Source organism: Aquarana catesbeiana, linkage group LG10, assembly GCF_042186555.1.
Source record: "Aquarana catesbeiana isolate 2022-GZ linkage group LG10, ASM4218655v1, whole genome shotgun sequence".
Classification (NCBI taxonomy): Eukaryota; Metazoa; Chordata; class Amphibia; order Anura; family Ranidae; genus Aquarana; species Aquarana catesbeiana.
The window spans coordinates 209,534,454-209,556,277 of NC_133333.1; the positions used below are offsets into that span (position 1 = coordinate 209,534,454).

General features: G+C 44.1%; 1 protein-coding gene across 1 annotated transcript in view; it reads right to left on the bottom strand.

Moving 5' to 3' along the window:
- Window positions 1-3,268: 3,268 nt before the first annotated feature.
- ESAM (endothelial cell adhesion molecule) overlaps window positions 3,269-21,824 on the bottom strand; it is a 130,244-nt gene continuing 111,688 nt past the window's right edge. The window contains exons 2-7 of the mRNA XM_073603225.1: window positions 21,568-21,725; window positions 17,883-18,093; window positions 15,005-15,160; window positions 12,813-12,935; window positions 8,058-8,199; window positions 3,269-6,956 (exon numbers count right to left, since the gene is read on the bottom strand). Of these exons, the coding sequence (XP_073459326.1) occupies window positions 6,500-6,956; window positions 8,058-8,199; window positions 12,813-12,935; window positions 15,005-15,160; window positions 17,883-18,093; window positions 21,568-21,725 (1,247 nt within the window). The 3' untranslated portion in view covers window positions 3,269-6,499. The remainder of the gene's footprint in view (window positions 6,957-8,057; window positions 8,200-12,812; window positions 12,936-15,004; window positions 15,161-17,882; window positions 18,094-21,567; window positions 21,726-21,824) is intronic.

Consider the following 21,824-nt stretch of genomic DNA (forward strand, 5'->3'; position numbering starts at 1 on the left):
TGACATTCCATCAGCTGCGCATGCGTTCCACCTCTACCAGGTTTGCTAATCTGACAGAACACCTGCAGTCAGAAGAAGGCATGGAAATCTTACTACAACCAGCTACATCTTGAATTTCAAAGCAATTTTATCAATAGTGAGCGTATATAAATAAAGTATATTGACATCTAAAAGGTTTAGCGCTGAGCAGTGCGGGGTGTACCAACATGGCCTCCGCCACCTTCCTACTGCTGGCGTCAAGCTTCTTTCAAAATGTTACATCCAAACACCATCACAGATGTCAATATATATATATATATACATACATACATACATACATACATACATACATACATACACACACACACACACACACTAGAGTTGCCACCTCTTCCCTTTAAACCCGAACACATATGAATTACACAGGTTCTGTGGCTGATTAAGGTGGTAATTAAACTCACTTGGTGCCTTATCTGCATTAAATTAGCCTCAGAACCTGTGTAATTCATATGTGTTCGGGTTTAAAGGGATGAGGTGGCAACCCTAACACACACACACACACGGTGGTATGCATGCGCAGCTGATGGAACGTCACTTCCGCTACCTAATCTGACGGAACATCTGCATTGCAAAGAGAGCTCATAGATCCAATGATGACATTACTGGGTCTAAAATAAGAAATGTAATGACAATGAAGAAGCTTTATATAAAACTGTCATTAGAATATTAATAGGGGTGGGGGGAGAAGCAAGGAATGCAAAATATCAGCTCTTGGGATTTGGCAGGTCATTTGGCTGTGATGATCCAGTACAGATGTGAGGATTGCAGGCATGTTAGGTCTTCTCCATCCTGCTGAACACAGTACATGGCCTTTCTGGAGACCACAGTCCGGTCAGAATAGGCCTTCTGAGCACACTCTTCCACCCATAAGAAACCACTGTAATCCTACCTTTCAGGTTGTCTCCAAACACTGCTATCCAGGTCCACAACCACTCCCCAGCCAGCCAGTTCAACTCCACACCACGTTGGCTTTTTACCCAGGTCTCACGAGTCACACAATGGCCACCGATGCCCAGCTCGAAATTAACCAAAAGACAAGTCTCAAAACAACTATATATCAGAGGCCAATCACTATGAAACCCAACGATTAAGAGACAGGCAAATGCTAAACCTAATTCTGGGATTGGAGGCAAATTCAAGAGCAGGTCCACTTTATGCCCCAAGACCTGCTGACCAGACGAAGCACCTCCAAAACCTACCTTCCAGGTTTCCCCCCAAACCCTGCTGTCCAGGACAAAGTCGGCCTCAACCAATGCTGTTTAAGATTTTCTATCTACGAGGCTTCATCCCCAGGTCCCATTTAAGTCCCACCATCAGCAAATGACCAGTCCTGTCCAGCTCCATGCAGTCCACTGCCAGCAGATTCCAGAAGACTAATCACATGTGGGCTGGGTGGGTTTGCTTCCTGAGGGTGCCCCATGCAAGTCCCTGCCTCTCTGCCTGATGGAACACCTACCAGAATCACATAATCAAGGCAGTGCAGGATCTGGCTGATGTCTGTGAGGAACCGTTTAGTGCTGACACTCCGATACATAAGGTGATATGAATGTGAGAGACGGGGGTGTGTCTAAGAATTCCTGTCCTGCATAGGGTGACCACATTTCCAAACTGCCATTCAGGGACATCCCCCTCCACTTTCAAAAAATCAGTTTGTGCTGTAACAAATCACAGAACAGTGATTAGACACAAGAGGCGGGATTTATAATTTCTCCAATCACAAGCAGGGGGCGGGGATTGTGGTCCTCCAGGCATTCCCGGCCAAGACAAATACTGTCAGTGAGTACATCGGTCATGTGGCGGCCTTTTTTTGGGGGCATCAGATTGGCCCGGGGGGTGGCTGTGTCAGTTTCATTCCGGGACACTGTATTTTCCTGGAATGAAGGTACCCGGGACAGACCTGCAAAATTCGGGACTGTCCCGGGCAATCTGGGACATGTGGTTACCCTAGTCCTGCATCATCAGCAGGTGTTCCCAGATCATCAGTTAAAGGCAATGGGCTGGGGCACTACAGCAATGCTTTGAAGAAACACTAAAACCCTGACCCAGCAGTGTACTCCCTGTATGTAATCTGCAAAGACAGCAGAGGGAGGGTGTACATATACATTTTGCATATGGCCAAAATGATCCCCAATGTCACATTCAGTGGACAGTACCGCCTGCCAAATGTGACCTATTTAATTAAATGGGGACACCTCGCAACCTTGTGCAATTCACGTGGCTGTGGCTCTCTGGTGTGGGAGTTTAAGGAGTCAAAACAGACAGTGAGGAGGTGATATATTGCCTCCTCACCACCTGTCAAATGCCCTCTGAAGACCGATCCAATGCAGATCAATCTTCAGAGGGCAATGCAAGTGTAACTGAGACCTTAGTTAGTCACTGACTTGGGACAAGTGAGTGTGTATCAGGTGTCCTAATGCTTCTCTGAATCAAACACTTGTGCAAATCTGTGATTTTGTTAGTAGTAAAGAATAAGAGTGACATACATAAAGAATATACAACATGATGAATGTCAGAGGGGAACCTTCTTGGTTTGGAAGCAGAATTTCTTCTTGATATAACTCTATGGTGTTGGTCATCTTGCATTAGCGGGAGCCCAGAGTCCCGGGTTTGCAATATATACATTTTTAGCATCCTTAATAAACCTTTACATATAATTTGCAATCTAAATGATTAGATAGATAGATAGATAGATAGATAGATAGATAGATAGATAGATAGATAGATAGATAGATAGATAGATAGATAGATAGATAGATAGATAGATAGAACATTGCATTCTGTTAAAATTAAGCCTTTTATTTCAAAATTTGCTTTAAATATTATAACAGAATATCTTGGCATTCTTTAAAGTATTCAGAAACTTTAGAATAGTCTTTACATAAAATACAAAATAAAAGCAGAAAACCAGTGATATCATTCGGTGTCTCTGTCACCCTCACACAATAATCACTTCATCCTCCTCATATCTGGCTGGAGGACTAAAATTACTTTGGTTTCATCTCTGTACAATTTCCAAACAAACATAAAAAAACAACATAAATAACTCTGTAAAAAAGATAATGTTTTTTTTTTTTGGAAAGCTGTGCTACAGAATATGGTGCAAGATGAGGCTCTGCTACAGAACACAGTGCAGCATAAGGCTCTGCTACAGAATATGGTGCAGGATGAGGTTGGTTCTGCTGCAAAACCCGGTGCAGGAAAAAGGCCCTGCTACAAAATGTGATGCAGGATGACTAGGGTTGCCACCTTTTTTTCAAGCCAAACCTGAACACTTTTTAGTATACACTATAGGATTGTTACAGACCTGGGACATCTTTGGGCACTCCAAAGAGAATAGTAATGTGGCGTGCATAGTGTCCCCTTCACCCTCCTATCAAGCCCTGTTCTGAGCCAAGTTCCTGTTTGAATAATGTGTCCGGGTGTCAGGTGGGATGAAACCCGGACACATGATTTAAAACCCGGACTGTCTGGGTGAATTTCGGACAGGTTGCAACCCTAAAGATGACACTCTGCTACAGAATGTGGTGCAGGATGAGGCTTTGCTACAGAACACAGTGCATCATAAGGCTCTGCTACAGAATGTGGTGCTGGAGGAGGTTCTGCTGCAGAATGTGGTGCAGGATGAGGCTCTGCTATAGAACACGGTGCAGGATGAGGCTCTGCTATAGAACGTAATTCAGGATGAGGCTCTGCTATAGAACATGGTGCAGAATGAGGCTCTGCAACAGAACATGGTGCAGAATGAGGCTCTGCTACAGAACATGGTGCAGAATGAGGCTCTGCTACAGAACATGGTGCAGGATGAGGTTCTGCTATAGAACATGGTGCAGAATGAGGCTCTGCTACAGAACTTGGTGCAGGATGAGGCTCTGCTACAGAACATGGTGCAGAATGAGGCTCTGCTACAGAACATGGTGCAGGATGAGGTTCTGCTATAGAACATGGTGCAGAATGAGGCTCTGCTACAGAACTTGGTGCAGGATGAGGCTCTGCTACAGAACATGGTGCAGAATGAGGCTCTGCTACAGAACATGGTGCAGAATGAGGCTCTGCTACAGAACATGGTGCAGGATGAGGTTCTGCTATAGAACATGGTGCAGAATGAGGCTCTGCTACAGAACTTGGTGCAGGATAAGGCTCTGCTGCAGAACATGGTGCAGAATGAGGCTCTGCTACAGAACATGGTGCAGGATGAGGCTCTGCTATAGAACATGGTGCAGAATGAGGCTCTGCTACAGAACATGGTGCAGGATGAGGCTCTGCTACAGAACATGGTGCAGAATGAGGCTCTGCTACAGAACATGGTGCAGGATGAGGCTCTGCTATAGAACATGGTGCAGAATGAGGCTCTGCTACAGAACATGGTGCAGGATGAGGCTCTGCTACAGAACATGGTGCAGAATGAGGCTCTGCTACAGAAAGCAGTTCAGGATGTCTATCTACTACAGAATGTGATGTAGTATGAAGCTCTGCTACAGAACACGGTATGCAAAATTTGCCACAAAGGGGATTGTATGATGAAGCTTGGCTGCAGAACAGTACAGGATGAAGCTCTGCTGAAGAGTGATATAGGAGACTCTTCTACAGATAAAGATATGATGAAGAATACTGCGCTTTCTGGTAATGATAAAAATGAACCAAGAAATAAAACATCCTTGCACTGCTCTGATTGGAGGTTACGGATAGCTCCTCCCTTGTATGCACATTCCCATGTCCCGGAGCAGCATTATGGTAACTCTGCATAACCTCTTAGATTGTAAGCTCTCACGAGCAGGGCCCTCTGATTCCTCCTATTTTAAATTATTAAGTATTGCAACTGTACTGTCTGCCCTCATGTTGCAAAGCAAACTGTTGGCACTATATAAATCCTGTATAATATTAATAACGGACATGCAGATGTCCTGGAATGCCAGCAGATTGTCATAGTGCCCTCAGCTGTGTGCAGACCTCCAGACTTATTTTATATGCCCCTAAACACCCCCAACCCTCCACTGTGCCACCTCTGTGTCCTCTATCATTAAAAGCTGCCTAATGATGAGTAGAACCCAAAACACAGAACCAGATTCCAAACCATCAGAAATCCTGAGTCCCTGTCCAGTCCTGAAATAGATTTGTACATTCTGGCACCACAAAAAATACTGCTGAAACCCAAACCACAGCCCTAGGGCCTGCGGAAGGTCACTCCTAAACACTGCGACAATCTGCATCGTCCAATCAAAGTCTTGCATAACTAGCATTTTCTACAAAGAAAGAAGACCATTTCTGATTGGTGCGTAAAGCCCCGTGCACATTTCTCTGTGTGCATATGTTCACATATTCACATATACATCTACAGTGGGGCCTTGTGATATATTAATCTGGCGGCTTACTTCAATATTCTTGGCTTCAAAGAGATTTGAATGAAGATACAGAATGGGCCAGTAGGAGGTCGGGAAGAACGCAATAATTGTACTCATAAAGCAAGATATTGGACATCCTGTGAGGAACTACAAACCTCAGCATTCTCTGCGAACCTCAGACACACATCTCACTCCTTAATTCCTTTTCACACTAAAATAAAGCTCAAAAAATGTATAAAAACAGATACAGAAAATTCCAATATACTTAGAGGTCATTTAAAGCCTAACTGAGCATTCAGTTTAAATCGGCTAAATACATTTCAGGGGCATCAAGCAAAATATGTGCAAAGTCTTACCAGTTTTCTTTTTTTAGAAAGCAGTCACCTGCCAGCATTCTGCAAAGAAGGACCCTTGCTCTGTATGTGAAAACAGTGGTCTCCCTGCAGAAGTCCCACAAACCCCCTGTTGAGTCAGAGCTAGAGTTCTCAAATTAAGAAGCATGCATTTTACTGTTTGCAAAGCTATAGGTCGGACTCAGCAGGGGGCATGTCAGCCCTTTGCAGAGAGACCACTGCTTCCATACAGGGAGCAAGAGTCCTTCTCTGCAGCATGCTGGCAGGGGACATGCTTTTCTACTCAGGCTGTGAACGCCTTTTAAAGAAAAACACACATTTTTGGTTTTGATGCCTCCGAATGTATTTAGCAAATTTAGTTAGGCTGTACATTTTTTTTAGGAACGTCAGTAGAAAAAAAACACTTGACTTTTCTGATGAGTCGGCTTCTTCTCAAATGTCAATATATTGCAGCAAAAAGGATAAAATTACAAAATATAAAAAAGTAAGGATTCGAGTCTGCTCGTCTGTGAATATAAAGCGGCGCTTTGGACAGTGATGGGTCATTTCACAAATGTGAGAACTTTGCTGGAAGGGTCTGCAGGTGATAGAACAGATGTGGATGCATTGTAAGGACACGGAGGGAAAATCCCATTGGCCGTTATGATCCAGCTTGTCTTGGGAAATCAGTAGAATACATCGCCCATATCGGTGCGGAATGAAATTTATTAGATCAACGTTGGCTGCTTAGTCTGGTAAACATTCAGTCATAAATAATACTGAGCCGGTTCACACCAAGGACCCCGCCTGACTCTGAGCTGGAACCATAACGGGCACGCCCCCCATGCGAACCAGATTGGACGGAGTCACCCCAGACGAAATGTTTAAATCCTTCCTGGGAGCTTGCTGTTCTACACCGTTTGTCTTCTGGGTGGAGCTTCTGTTTGTTGGCACGGCGGTAGTGTAGTAGTTGCCATTTATTGGCGCCATGTAACTGGGCAGGGACTGGCTGGACATACTAGGGGTCGGTGTTGTGACTCGGCCTCTGTCGCTGATATAGGGGGGTCTGTAGCCGGCAGTGCTGCCTGTTGCGGTATTTATGGAGGTGGTGTCAGAGGGGGACTTAGGAGGGTAAGGCTTGTGGTCCCGGTTGCTGTTTATGGAGGATAGGGTGCCATTTTTGAAAGTAAGCTCTGACCCATTTGCCTTGGCCCAGGTGAGTGTTTTCGGGGCCGCTGCGTCCTCCCTAAAGATAAAGCAGAGATATTAAAACGAGCAATTCAATTCATTATACCTGAAAAGATAAGGATACATCTTACATAGAAAGTACTGTGTATTTTCACTGAGCAGAATTCAAGCAAACAAAAATAAAAATAAGTAACCCATTAGAAAAAAAAAGTTGTCTAATGCCGTGTACACACGGCCGGACTTTTCCACCAAACTTGTCCGACGGAACGAATCCGTCGGACAATTCGACCGTGTGTGGTCTTCATCGGACCTGCAGCGGACCTTTTCTGTCGAAAATGTGACAGACTTTAGATTTAGAACATGTTTCAAATCTTTCCGATGGACTCGAGTCCGGTCGAAAAATCCATTCGTCTGTATGCTAGTCCGACGGACGAAAACCGACGCAAGGGCAGCTATTGGCTACTGGCTATGAACTTCCTTATTCTAGTCTGGTCGTACGTCATCACGGTCGAATCCATCGGACCTTGGTGTGATTGTGTGTAGACAAGTCCGATTTGGCGGAAGTCGAAAGTCCATCGAAAAGTCAGACGTGATTCAGTCCGTCGAAAGTCCGGTCGTGTGTACACAGCATTACACATTAATCTTTTTCATTAGTAGATGTCCTCAATCTTCTGGGTTGAGTAACATCCAACATCATTCAAACCACTTCCTCTGATCCCAGTCCATCATTGATGGACCAGACAGCCTGGACTCACTGTGCTGCTGCACTAAATAGAGCCCCCACGTCATTATGTGAGCGCCATTCAAAGCAGCAATAAGTACCGCTGACCGCCACCTCCAGAGGAGAGGAAGGACCTTTGAAGCCATCAGAACAGTCAGATGACCCTTAGAATAAGAGATGTTTGATTCTTTTTTTTGGTCTGGTGGGGAGTTCGAGGGTGGGGGTGTTTTTTTTTTTTAAGTTCAGCTTTGAAGGAAAGTCTCATGTGACTGTTAAATATGCAGAAAAGAAACATAAATTGTGACAAAACCTATACAAGAGCAAATCCTTTTTACACTTTCACCCTTAACCTGTACAGAAGCAAAATAAAGTACAGAAACAGGTCTGTGAAGTTGCTCAATGACCGCTCCCAGAACAGCTATTGCTGATGATTCTTACTTAATATCATTCTCCATCTCATCCTGAGCTTCCTTCTTCTGCCGTCGGTATAAATAGATCAAAACAGTTATCAAGATGGCCAGGCAGCACAGACCGACAATCGACCCGACCACAGCCCCGACTATGATGGCCACTCTGGACGCTGGAATATAAAAGAGTGTGTGTTAGGAGAACTCTGCCAGGCTACATTTCCATTTAAACCATTCTTCACAAATTGGTGTTTTTTTTTACTTTTTTTTGGTCTCTCTCCCCTATACTGTGTGGTCCTCCAATTAGACTTGCTGTGAAGCCCCTGTCTAGCAGTCCCTTTACCTCTCCTGAGCAGCCTAGGCTTCATGTACACATAGCCTATTATGACTGGCGGACACGGGAAAACGCAAAAGGTGGCAAAATCGCGCCACATTTTGCGGCTGGCGGTCAAAATGTTCCTATCCTGAACTGGATTCTTCCACATTCAGGAGAGGGAGGATGAAGTTCCCCTAACCGCAGCAGGTCATAAACAATCCTAAAAGCCTATGTGTACATGGACACATAGGGGTCAATTCACTAAGAGTTAAGTAACGCTGAAAAAAATGTGGTAAAATAACGCATGTGGAAACAATTGTGCAAATGTTCAATTCACTAAGAATTGAGCGGCAAATAAGAACTGTGGTAAAGTTTTGATAATGCGGTAATTGAGCTGGTTGCTAAGGAGCGAGCCGGGAAGCCAGCTGCCACATCCTTAACAACAGATGACTCATCAGCTGTTAGCAGGCAAAAAAACATGACGGCAATCAAAAATAAAAAAAAAAAACAAAAAACGGCGTGGGGTCCCCCCTAAAATCCTTACCAGACCCTTATCCGAGCATGCAGCCCAGCAGGTCCAGAAAGTGAGGGGACAAGCGAACGCCCCCCCCCCTCCTGAACCATAGCAGGCCACATGCCCTCAACATGGGGGGTGCTTTGGGGTGGGGGGGCTCTGCCCGGTGGTGGTTGTGGGGGTCTGCGAATGGGAGACTTATCGTAAGCCTGGAAGTCCCCTTTAACAAGGGGGCCCACAGATTCCGCTCCCCCCCCCCTCATGTGAATGAGTAGGGGTACATTGTACCCCCACTCATTCACCAAAAAAAGTGCCAAAAAGAAATAAAAACACACAAAATGTTTTTGACAATTCCTTTATTAAATTTTTTTTTTAAATGGCCCTCAAAGTAGATCCAACATCAATCACGACACCCGTTGCACCGCTGGACCTGAAAAAGAAAAAAAAAAACTCTGGCCCCAACAAAGGCTCCACCACCACCTGTCTGCTTCGCCGTCTGACAGTTCCTAAATAACTAAGAACTGTCAGACGGCAGAGCAGGCAGTTGGCAGTGCTGGAGGTGTATGTTTTTTTTTCTTCGTATTTGGGTCCAGCGGGCGTCGTGATTGACGTTGGATCTACTTCAGGGGACAATTTTTTTAAAAAAAGGAATTGTCAAAAACTATGTGTGTGTTTTTATGTCTTTTTGACACTTTTTTGCTGAATGAGTAGGGGGTACAATGTCCCCCTACTCATTCACATGGGTCCATAGAGCACCACAACCACCGCCCAGGGTTGTGGAGAAGAGGCCCTTGTCCACATCAACATGGGGACAAGGTGCTTTTGGGTGGGGGCCAGAAGGGCTTGGCATGCATTGGGAGGGGTCCCCATGCTGTTTTTTTTCTTAAAGCGAAGTTCCACCCAAAAATGGAACTTCCGCTTTAAGTGCAGGTGACCCCCTGACATGCCATATTTGGCATGTAATTTTTTGGGGGGATGAGCGGGTACCCTGTTTTTACAGGCACCCAGCTCCTACTTCCTCCCCTGGCTCTGCGGCACCGGAAGGGAATTCACCTCTCCCCCCTCCCTCCCTGCAATCTTCTGGGACACGTCACAGGTTCCAAAAGATTTTCCGGCCATTCACAGCGCGGCTCGCGCATGCTCAGTGCGTGGCCCGGCTGTGAAGCCGCAGCCGGGCGCCCACAGTTAGAATGCCGACGCCTCGGAGAGGAGGGGGAGAGGATCGGGGCTTCGTACACCCGCATCGCTGGACTGTGGGACAGGTGAGTGTCTGATAATTAAAAGTGTAGCTGCTGACTTTCAAATGGGCAGAACTCCGCTTTAATTCCTAAATGCCGGCATGTTTTCTTTGCATTCAGCTGTCAGCAGGGAACAGACTCATCTGTTGTTAAGGACACGGCGGCCGGCTTCCCAGGCCCACTCCTTAGCAACCAGCTATTGGGGGGGACCCCCACGTTGTTTCATACAAATACCGCATGTGATACTGTCAGCAAAACCCTGGTGATAAATATCGCATGTCTGTTTACTCTCTGTTCTTTTTGTGAATTGGACTTAAGAGCTTAATGCATTTTTTTTTGGGCGATATTTACCGGCACATTTTTCATTTTGCGGTAAATACCACATCTTATTCCTCCTGTGTGGCCCTTTTATTCCTTCTGAGCAGTCTTCTTATTCCTCTTTCTGAACAGCCCTCTTGCCTCATCCCGTGTGGCCCTTTTACTCCTTCTGTGCAGCCTTCTCATACTTCCTGAGCAGCCCTTTTAATTCCTCCTGAGCAGCCCTCTTATTCCTCCTGAGCAGCCCTCTTATTCCTTCCTGAGCAGCCCTCTTATTCCTTCCTGAGCAGCCCTCTTATTCCTTCCTGAGCAGCCCTCTTATTCTTCCTGAGCAGCCCTCTTTTTCCTCCTGAGCAGCCCTCATATTCCTCCTGAGCAGCCCTTGTATTCCTTCCTGAGCAGCCCTCTTATTCCTCCTGAGCAGCCCTCTTATTCCTCCTGAGCAGGCCTCTTATTCCTCCTGAGCAGCCCTCTTATTCCTCCTGAGCAACCCTCTTATTCCTTCCTGAGCAGCCCTCTTATTCCTCCTGAGCAGCCCTCTTATTCCTCCTGAGTAGCCCTCTTATTCCTTCCTGAGCAGCCCTCTTATTCATCCTGAGCAGCCCTCTTATTCCGCCTGAGCAGTCCTCTTATTCCTTCCTGAGCAGTCCTTATTCTTCTTGAGCAGCCCTCTTTTTCCTCCTGAGCAGCCCTCATATTCCTCCTGAGCAGCCCTTGTATTCCTTCCTGAGCAGCCCTCTTATTCCTCCTGAGCAGCCCTCTTATTCCTCCTGAGCAGGCCTCTTATTCCTTCCTGAGCAGCCCTCTTATTCCTCCTGAGCAACCCTCTTATTCCTTCCTGAGCAGCCCTCTTATTCCTCCTGAGCAGGCCTCTTATTCCTTCCTGACCAGCCCTCTTATTCCTCCTGAGCAGCCCTCTTACCCCTTTCTGAATGGTCCATTTACTCCTATTCCGCCCTCTTACTCTACCAACGTGGCTCTCTTACTCCTCCTGAGTGCCCTTCCTACTCTACCAGTGTGGCTACTCATTTCTATGTGGCCTGTGTGACCCTCTTAGGATCCTTTCACACGAGGGTGCAGTCTGGATGCGTTTGTCAGTTTTTCTAGACAGAATCACAATATTTGTCTATGAACGAGTGGATGTTCACAGACGTACCTCCATTTCCATACACTTACATCCCAGTCCATTCATGTCTGCAGAAAAAAAAAAAGGTTTGCTTCCTTTTCCTTTTTTGCAGACCCAAATGGATGTAAACAGATGTTGTCTATTTATGTTCGTTCCATTTACATCAGTTTGTAGGCAAGAAACGTATTTTTTGTTTATCATTTTTTTCAACTATGACAAATTTCTATAACAACTGAAAAAAACAAAAAAAACAGATGTATACTAATGTAAATGGAACTGAACTGAACAGAAGAGGGATGCATAGGGATATTAGCACACTGGGAGTCCGGCCCCCGTGCTTCCATTCCCGCTGTTTTGACAGGTTGCAGGCAGTGGGGCTGAATGTTGCGCCGGTGCCCCCCAGACGCATGAAAACGCCAGGATTGGACGCCCAGGGGCTAGGCTCACAGTGTGCATACAGCCTAAAGTGATGAAAAAGAATTTCGGTTTCATGTTATTTTTTATTAACAATTTTTGTAACAGACCTGGTGATGCTTGTGTGAAAGGACCCTTAATCCCCCATAATCCATACCTCCCAACATTTTGAGATGGCAATGAGGGACACCTACTAACAAACATTTGTAGGCATAGGACACGCCCCTGCCACACCCCCTTAAAGGAGAATTAAACAAACAAAAAAAAACAAAAAAAAAGTCCACAAGGTCTTTTTTTTACCACTACTATTCCTTTATATTGGCTTTTAAAATGTACAAATGCAGCAATTTAGGAATGGGATGAAAAGTTTAGCACTGGGAAATACTTTTTGAAAGATAAAAAGTGCATTTTATATACAACTATATAGATCAGATCAAAATGAGGGACAAATGAGGGCAAAAGAGGGACAGAGGGACATTGCTCCAAATCAGGGACCATCCCTCGAAATCAGGGACAGTTGGGAGCTATGCATAAACAGCAAAGCTCCACCAATGCTCTGAGGGTCTGTGATAACGGATTTTTATTGGTGTCAGAACTGATTCTCTTGCCATACAAGTCCTTCTGTAATTGGCTTTTTAAGTGTACCTGTCTACACTGTTTTGTATTTTCAGCCAATACTAGGCTGCAGCTCATCAATTTACCACAGTAGCAAAAGACACATGGACCATGTACAGGCCTCCTAGAGGTCCTATGGTCTGAGTATCAGCTCTGGTGACAAGGTGTACAAATGACATTAGACAGGTACACTTTAATGGGGCTCATTTATGTTATAGGCAGCATTTCACAGCGCCTGCACCCACCTGAGGTCACCTCCATTGTGATGTTACACTCCGCCGCGCCGGCCGTGTTTCTGGATTTACACACATAAGTTCCACTGTGTTCGCTGGTAATATTCGTCAGAGTTAATGTCCCCTTCACAGAATCTACAACGAGAAAAAAAATGTCCATGTGTAAATTAAATCATAACCCATTTGTAGGAGGAGCCTAACCAGTGTTTCTGAGAGTAAACATGAGGATACTTCTACTTTGTCTATATTGTAGAAATTTAGTGTTAACAGAAATTAGACAGCAATAGACAGCAAAAGTATCCCCTTTTGTTGCAGGTTTATACACTTCTTCCGGCAGAAGAGGGCGCTGTTTATCAACAAGTTTCTTTCCAATTGTAATATTGAGGAACACTTGAACACTGTGATCCCCAAATATGCTTGCAGATATCTGGCTGCCAATGGGAGACTGTTCCAGGAAACTGACAGAGGAAACACTGTGAAACCCATAGGAACACCTACTTGCAAACGTATGTAGGCATAGGACACGCCCCCTGACACACCCCCTTAAAGGAGAATTAACCCAAAAAAAGGTTAATTAAATCCACAAGCACTTTATTTTGCCACTCCTATTCCTTTATATTTGCTTTTAACATTTTCAAATGCAGCCATTTAGAATTTAGATGAAAGGTTTAGCACTGGGAAACACTTTTTGAAAGATAAAAGTTCATTTTATATACAACTATATGGATCAGACCAAAATGAGGGACAAATAAGGGGGGAAGAGGGACAGAGGGACATTGCTCCAAATCAGGGACAGTCCCTCGAAATCAGGGACAGTTGGGAGCAATGGGGAAACCTACTCCAACCCTTCTCAGCAGGCACCTCTTCCTAATGCTCCTTCTACTCTCTACCTATCCAGCAGGGGCTCTGTGCCTATATTCCTCCCACACTGCAGGCACACCGAATGATGCAGATTCTCTTACTTTTATAATTCTCTGTCAAGCTGGCTGCCCAAATCTTGGAGGAGTTTAGTGTCCAAAAAGATATGCTGTACTCCCCAAGATGGCTGTCTGGAGCCCAAAGCAGAGGACAATTAGAGCCGGTTCACACAGGGGCGACTTGTCAGGCGACCTAGCCGCCTGACAAGTCGCCTCCCGTTCTGTACAATGGAACCGTTCTAATAGGAGCGATGCAAGTCGCTCCGACTTAAAAAAGGTTCCTTTACTACTTTGGGGGCGACTTGGGGCGACTTGCATAGTCTTCTATACAGAAGTCGTTTTGCAAGTCGCCACGGAAGTCGTTTGCAGGTTGCCTCGCTGAGGCATCCTGCAAGTCATGCCGCCCCTGTGTGAATTGGGGCTTAGTCCTCAATGGGTGCCTGGCAGCCTGAAGATACAGCACAGTGCCACCTTCAGGTTGGAAGATATATTGCAGTTTCTGTCTGCCCACACCTTATCACTATGCCAGTGGTCTCCAAACTGCAGCCCAGGGGCCCTTTGCTTGCCTTTATCTGGCTCTTAGTGCACTATTCCACCAACTGACACCAATGATGACGCACCATTCCCCCTAGTGACACCATCAATGGGGAGCTATTCCTCCCATTGAAACCAATGATGGGACACTGATGCTGGGACATTTTCCACTCCCACTGGCTACAGACTAGCCCCCCTAACGCCTATAGGACAGTAAACTGGCCCTTTATTTAGAAAGTTTGGAGACCTCTGCACTATGAGAAACTTATAGAACACTCTTCTGGAACAAAACTGTGTACTGTGCCTTAACATGTGTAACTGCAACACAATATTGTAAATTGGCCCTTACTGTTTTTTTTTTTCATTAACAAGTACTTGAAAAATGGTTACTAAATGCCAATCCCTTAAACAATGTATACTCATATATTGTGATTTGTGTTTCTTTTTAGTGTGATGCCATGTCAGTGCCATTTTCTACAATCTATAAACAATAAATAAAAAAATAAAAAATTCTAAAAAAAAAAATCATACAGTTCAAGGAGCAGAAACCTGGATCAACCAATCAGAATTTAACACACTGCAGTCAGATAAGCAGATTCTGATTGGATGCTCTGGGTAACCATTTTATTAAATACACTTAATATAGCTTTAGCTCTGAAAGTCCAGGTCCAGATTTTTAAGCTACAACAGTCTTTATCAGAACTATCGTGTTATGGTTTAGTGAATTTAGCTTAGTGCCTCTTTTTTTTTTACCGTGGGCTGGCGGGAAGAACACCACATTGGTTGTAGCTTTCTTTATCCAAGTGTAGCTGGGAGTCGGTTGCCCCGACGATGACCGGCAGCTGAGGGTGATGTTGGCACCGATATACGGACTTCCGTTTAGTTGGCAGGTGGGTTTAGAAGGAGGAACTAGAAAACAGACAGAAAAGGGGTTAGAGGTCACAGAATCCGACCAACAAGGCTGAGCGAAAAAAACAGAGTCGGGTGGAAAGTCCTGCCACCCAGATTTTCATTTGCAGAGGTCAGATGGTAGGAATTGTCAGATATCTGGCTGCCATGGGTTACTGCACTTAGCAAATAATCCTGAAATGTTTTAATGAAATAAAAAGGATCATGGAGTGCCCAGCATTGCCACCCTACAGCTGCTCCAACTAAAATGGTCCAGATGTTGAAGGGCTGAATGTAAAAAAAAGATTCCTTTAAAAAAAATGCACTAAAATCTGGCGAGTTTAATAAAAGAATGGTAAAAGGTGATAAATAGGCAGGAATGTTTTATATACAGTGTATTCATCTTAATACAAAGGCAGGAATGTCTTGTATGGCAGTGTATTTACTATAAAATACTGTATAGGTAGAGTATTAAAGGAAAATATAGGCAGGTATGTTTTATAAGCAGCGTAATAATGTTAATATATAGACAGGTATGTCCTATAGGCAGAGTATTAATGGTAATATATAGACAGGTATGTCTTATAGGCAGTATATTAATGGTAATATATAGACAGATATGTCTTATAGGCAGCATATTAATAGTAATATATAGACAGGTATGTCTTATAGGCAGCGTATTAATGGTAATATATAGACAGGTATGTCTTATAGGCAGTATATTAATAGTAATATATAGACAGGTATGTCCTATAAGCAGTGTACTCCTGGTAATACATAGGCAGGTATGTCTTATAATAGAGCAACTTTCAGAACAAACTGAGAATAGTTGGATAAAATACAGAACACAGAAATACGCTTTTGCTGTACAGCTTTTATCAATGTCCCCTAATGTGTTAAAATAATCCCTAAAGCAGATCTGTCACTAACATTTATACATCACCTGAAGCAATAGGGTACATAAATGCTATAGAGAATACAAATTATGAACTTCCAATTGTGATCTATGGCCTATCTGGCTACCAGGAGCATACAGAGTGTTTTATGTCATTAGAGATGGCAGAGTATCTATTGATTTCAGTCGGCAAGACCTTGTGTTGGCATGTAAAAAGGATAAGTAATGCACTGTCATTGTGCAAAACTACTTAACATATGGCTGCCCCCCCCCCCCAGTCATTTACTGACCACTTTATAAATACCCCTCATACTGCAGGTATACCCCACTTTTAAGTACACAATGGGGTTTATTTACTAAAGCTGGAAAGTGCAAAATCAGGCTCACTTCTGCATATAGAAACCAATGAGTTTCTAACCTCGGCTTGTTCAATTAAGCTTTGGTAATAAAACCTGAAAGCTCATTGGTTTCTATGCAGAAGTGAACCTGATTTTGCACTTTCAAGCTTTAGTAAATAAAGCCCATTGTGTACTTAAATGTGGGGTATGCCTGTACTGAGCATGGGAGATTATAATAGTGCTGTAGCTAGTTTTCATTAGAGCACATGTAGTACTGAGTAGTGACCACTAGGTGGCATATGTAGACCAGACAACAGTGCAAAGCAGTGATGCCAAATAAAGTATTGTATTTGCTGTTATTATTTTTCCTGATGCTATACAAAATAATAACTAAAAATGGGTATTGCAGATAATAAAAATATAAATGTTCTCAGTGATAATTAGGCCTCATGCACACAGGGCGCTTAAAAAACGCCAGCGCTGCGGCAAGGAAAAAGCGGAGTTAAAAACGCGCTGCATTTTTGAATAGCGTTTATGAGCGTTTTTCAAAGTCTCTTCAGTAAAAACATTCCATATAATGTAAAAATGTCTAATGCAGCCAAATGCAGCTTAATGCCTGTTACAGCGTTTACCGCGTTTAGCAGCAATTTTTGGCGTTTTTCGTTTTTACAGCTCAACAGCCTCTGCTCCTGGAAGCACAGTCTGTCTTTTTTTTCTCCTGCTCCTAAATGCTTATGCTTCCAAACGCCTCTGAAGTTTATGTGTGAATGGGCACATAGGCTAACATGGAGGGGCGTTTAGAGGCAGTTAAAAAAAAAAACATCAGACGCCCCTAACAGCAGCTGTAAAAACGTCCTGTGTGCATGAGCCCTTACCTACAGAGCAAAGTGACAAAGGATAAAGTCCCTTCATACCAGCTACTATCTGGAGAATGTTATACAGTATAAGTGACTTATTTTCACCCTGGATTGACTGTATATACTGCTGACATGATACATGGCACTTTACAGGATGTGTTACACAAGTCTCACTGATCCCTGCTGCACGTCCAGGAGCTCACACTCTAATGTCCCAACCATGGTCATGCAGGTCAGACAAACGGGCTATACGACCATTGCAGCCTAATAACTCCACTGGGCTGTGCGAGGACATTGCTTGGAAGCAGAAAACAGGAGCTCAGATGGGTACACACATACTAAACTGGAAAATTCACTTAGCAGGGACGATATATTTAGAATGAACAGATTTTATTTTCCTATTTGTCTAGAGTTGCCCTTTAACCCTTGCTGGGTGTATGACCCTGTGTGTGATATTAATGATAATCACAGATTGTGCCCACCCCCCGGGCCGCACCTTACACACAATGAGATTTTTCCACAATGTGTCCCGCCCGGCTCCACCCGCCGTTGTCCCGACCTCTGGAATATAACCAAATTCCTTCCATGCGTCCCTCATTAACCCCTCCCTGCCCTATTCCATGTGTGTTCTCAGACGGCAGCCCCGTACTCACCCAGGATGGACACATCCACCACCCCGATGTTGCTGCTGCCGATGCTTTCGTCGTTTTTCAGATTGACGTAACATTGGTACTTTCCTGCATCCGTCGCCAACGTCCTGTTGATGGCGATGGAGATGTTCTTCGCCGGCATGGCATGGGCGAAGCTCAGGCGGTGTTTAAAATCTGAAGCCACAGAAGTCTCTCCATCCATGTATTTCAAGATCTAAAAATGACAACGATCCATAGAAATTACTACACACTGGAGCAGGGGTCTCCAAACTTTCTAAACAAATGGGCCAGTTTACTGTTCTTCAGACTTTAGGGGGGCCGGACTGTGGCCAGTAGGAGTAGAAAATGGCCAAGCATCAGTAGAAGTAAACAAAGCCCCATCATTGGTTTTAGTGGAAGGAATAGTGCCCAATTGTTGATAGCAGTGGGAGGAATAGCAACCCATCCTAGTGCCCCATCATTAGTGTCAGTTGTGGATGGAATAGTGCCCCAAAGGAAAGCAAAGGGCCACATCCGGCCCCAGGGCTGCAGTTGAGACCATTGCACTGTCTAGAGGACCTTCTATATCAGGGATATGAAATTAGCGGACCTCCAGCTGTTGTAGAACTACAAGTCCCATGAGGCACAGCAAGACTTTGACAGCCACAAGCATGGCACCCAGAGGCAGTAGCATGATGGGACTTGTAGTTTTTTAACAGCTGGAGGTCCGCTAATTGCATACCTGTGTTCTATATAGTGGATGTGAACCCATCACTAAACTCTCATAGAAGCTTTAACATGTTCATGTCATTTTCAATATTTTTAAATCTGCAGCTTTCAATAAAATAATCCACGTGATAGATATGTAGTTAAAGTTTGGCATTAGGTTAACAATATGCCTGTTTTAGAACCACCCCCCCCATTTAAATAAATACCCCACCCCACCTAATATTCATTCTCCGCCTACAGTGGCTGGCTGGACACACAGCCGTGAAGGTCCTTGTTCAGGCACTTAAAAGGTGGCAACTTCCTGTCCCTGTCTTCCAATGGTGCTTCTGTGATGTCACCCTTTTTTAATCAAGACTACAAGTGGCTGTTTTAACCACTTGACCTCCAGAAGATTTACCCCCCTTTCTGACCAGGCCATATTTTTTTTTGGCAATGGGTTAATTTAGCTGACAATTGTGCAACGCTGTACCTAAATAAAATTGACGTCCTTTTGTTTTCCCCACAAATAGAGCTTTCTTTTGGTGGTATTTGATCACCTCTGCGGTTTTAATTTCTTGCGCTATAAACAAAAGACCGTCAATTTTGAAAAAAAAAAAAAAAAAAACAGTATTTTTACTTTCTGCTATAAAACTTATTCAATAAAAAAAAATGTAAAAAATCGAATTTCTTCATCAATTTAGGCCAATATGTATTCTGCTACATATTTTTGGTAAAAGGAAATCCCAATAAGCGTATATGGATTGGTTTGCACAAAGGTTATTGCGTCTACAAACTATGGGATATTTTGATTTAATTTTGTTTATTTATTTTTTTACTAGTAATGGTGGCGATCTGCGGGACTGACACTTTTTGGGGAACAGTGACACTAAAACAGCGATCAGTGCTAAAAAATATACACTGTCACTGTACTAATGACACTGGCTGGGAAGGGGTTAACATCATGAGTGATCTAAGAGTTAACTGTGTGCCTAGCCTGCGATTTTCTACAGTGTAGGAGGTGCTTTTACTAGGGTAAGGCATGGATCCTTGTCGCTACTTTGTAGGAACACAGGATCCATGTCTTCCCTACTGACAGAATGGTGATCTGCTCTCTGTTTACCGTTCACCGTTCTACCTCTCTGCTTGATCAACGGGGGGAGCCCGGCAAATATCAAGTCCGCCGTACCCGCCGATCGGCTCCCTACCCAGAAGAGCTATATATATATATATATATATATATATATATATATATATATATATATATATATATATATATGATCCGGTGCAGAGGTGCCGCCCTGTAGCAGTAAAACTTCTATAGGGCGTCTCTTAAGTGGTTAACGCATACCTCCCAACTTTCCAAGATGGGAATGAGGGACACCTATTGGAAAAAGTATCTAGGCATAGAACACACCCTCTACCACGCCCCCTTAAAAGGAGAATTGTACAAAAAAATGGTTAAACCCACAAGTGCCTTTTTACCATTACTATTCCTTTATATTGGCTTTTGGAATTTACAAATGCAACAATTTGGAAACTGGGTGAAAGGTTTAGCACTGGGAAACACCTTTTGAAAGATAAAAAGTGCATTTTATATACAGTGGAACCTCGGATTGCGAGTAACGTGGTTAACGAGCTTTTAGCAATACGAGCACTGTATTTTTAAAAATCGCAACTCAGTTTGCGAGCGTTGTCTTGCAAAACGAGCTTGATTCAGGCCAAAGCGTGTGCAGTACCGCGTTTGGCCTGACTTGGGGGGGGGGCTCCGGAGCCAGATCGGCGCCGTTCGGAAATGCATGGAGAGGCCCGAGGACAACTCGGCTGACTTCGGCAAACCTTGGGAACGTAGTCTTTCCGATGTATGCCGAGGTCAGCCGAGGTGTCCTCGGGCCTTTCCAGCCGTTTCCGAGGCTCTCTGGTGCCCCCACCTCTGGCCGCATGCGGTATTGCATGCCATTGAAGTCAATGCGGAACTAATTATTTTCGTTTCCATTGACTTCTATGGGGAAACTCACTTTGATATGCGAGTACTTTGGATTATGAGCATTCTCCTGGAACGGATTATGCTCGTAATCCGAGGTTCCACTGTACAACTATATAGAGCAGACCAAAATGAGGGACAAATGAGGAGGAAAGAGGGACAGAGAGACTTTGTTCCAAATCAAGGACAGTCCGTCAAAATCAGGGACAGTTGGGAGCTATGGTTAACACACATTGCACAGGCATTGTCCACTGTTGTCACCATCAAGAAACCCGGGCGGCACAGTGGTCTAGTGGGTAGCACTCTCACCTAGCAGTAAAAAGGGTCGCTGGTTCGAATCCCAACCACGACACTACCTGCCTGGAGTTTGCATGTTCTCCCTGTGCCTGCGTGGGTTTCCTCCAGGTACTCCGGTTTCCTCCCACACTCCAAAGACATGCTGGTAGGTTAATTGGATCCTGTCTAAATTGTCCCTAGTATGTATGAATGTGAGTTAGGGACTTTAGATTGTAAGCTCCTTGAGGGTAGGGACTAATGTGAATATGTAAAGCGCTGCGTAAATTGACGGCGCTATATAAGTACCTGAAATAAATAAACCCTCCCTTAAAAACTCCATACAGCCATCACTGGAGTGCCTATAGATAGGAAGTGGCTGGCTGCAAATAGGTTTTAGGAGATCAGCAGCACATAAATATAACAAAGGATGAAAAAAGGTAAAAAGAAGGATTTTGTAAAAAGAAAAAAATAATAATAATAAAAAAAAAAAAAACATTACAATTTTTCATGATTTACAATGAGTTAACAAGCTAAAAGCTGCAGTGAAATTGCAGAAACTCTACTTTACTGTTCATCTCCGTATCTCGTTTTGCTCAGATTGGCTGTAAAGAATGGACACTCTCTGGGGGTGAAATGTACGTGGCCGGCTTTACAGATGTAGCTCTGCATGTCACCTAAGGTATTTTATATGTATTTGTAGGTTGAATGGACCTTTTATTTATCTTAAAGGCAAATACAACATACCTGCACCTGCTCCATCTGATCGCGCTGTATGAACCATATTACATACGGCTTTTCTTCAGAGCTGCTGGAGTACCAGACGGGGAGAGTAATACTGTGTCCCTCCACCGCCGTCACCAATTTCTGCTCCACATGGACCTCCACGAACGCCAAAGTGACATCTGCGAAGACAGAAGAGACATGACCATTAGCAGGATCAGAAGTAGAGGAAGTATTCTTTTATAAAATATTTTAAGCATGTTCATTCCATGTTCCAAAGA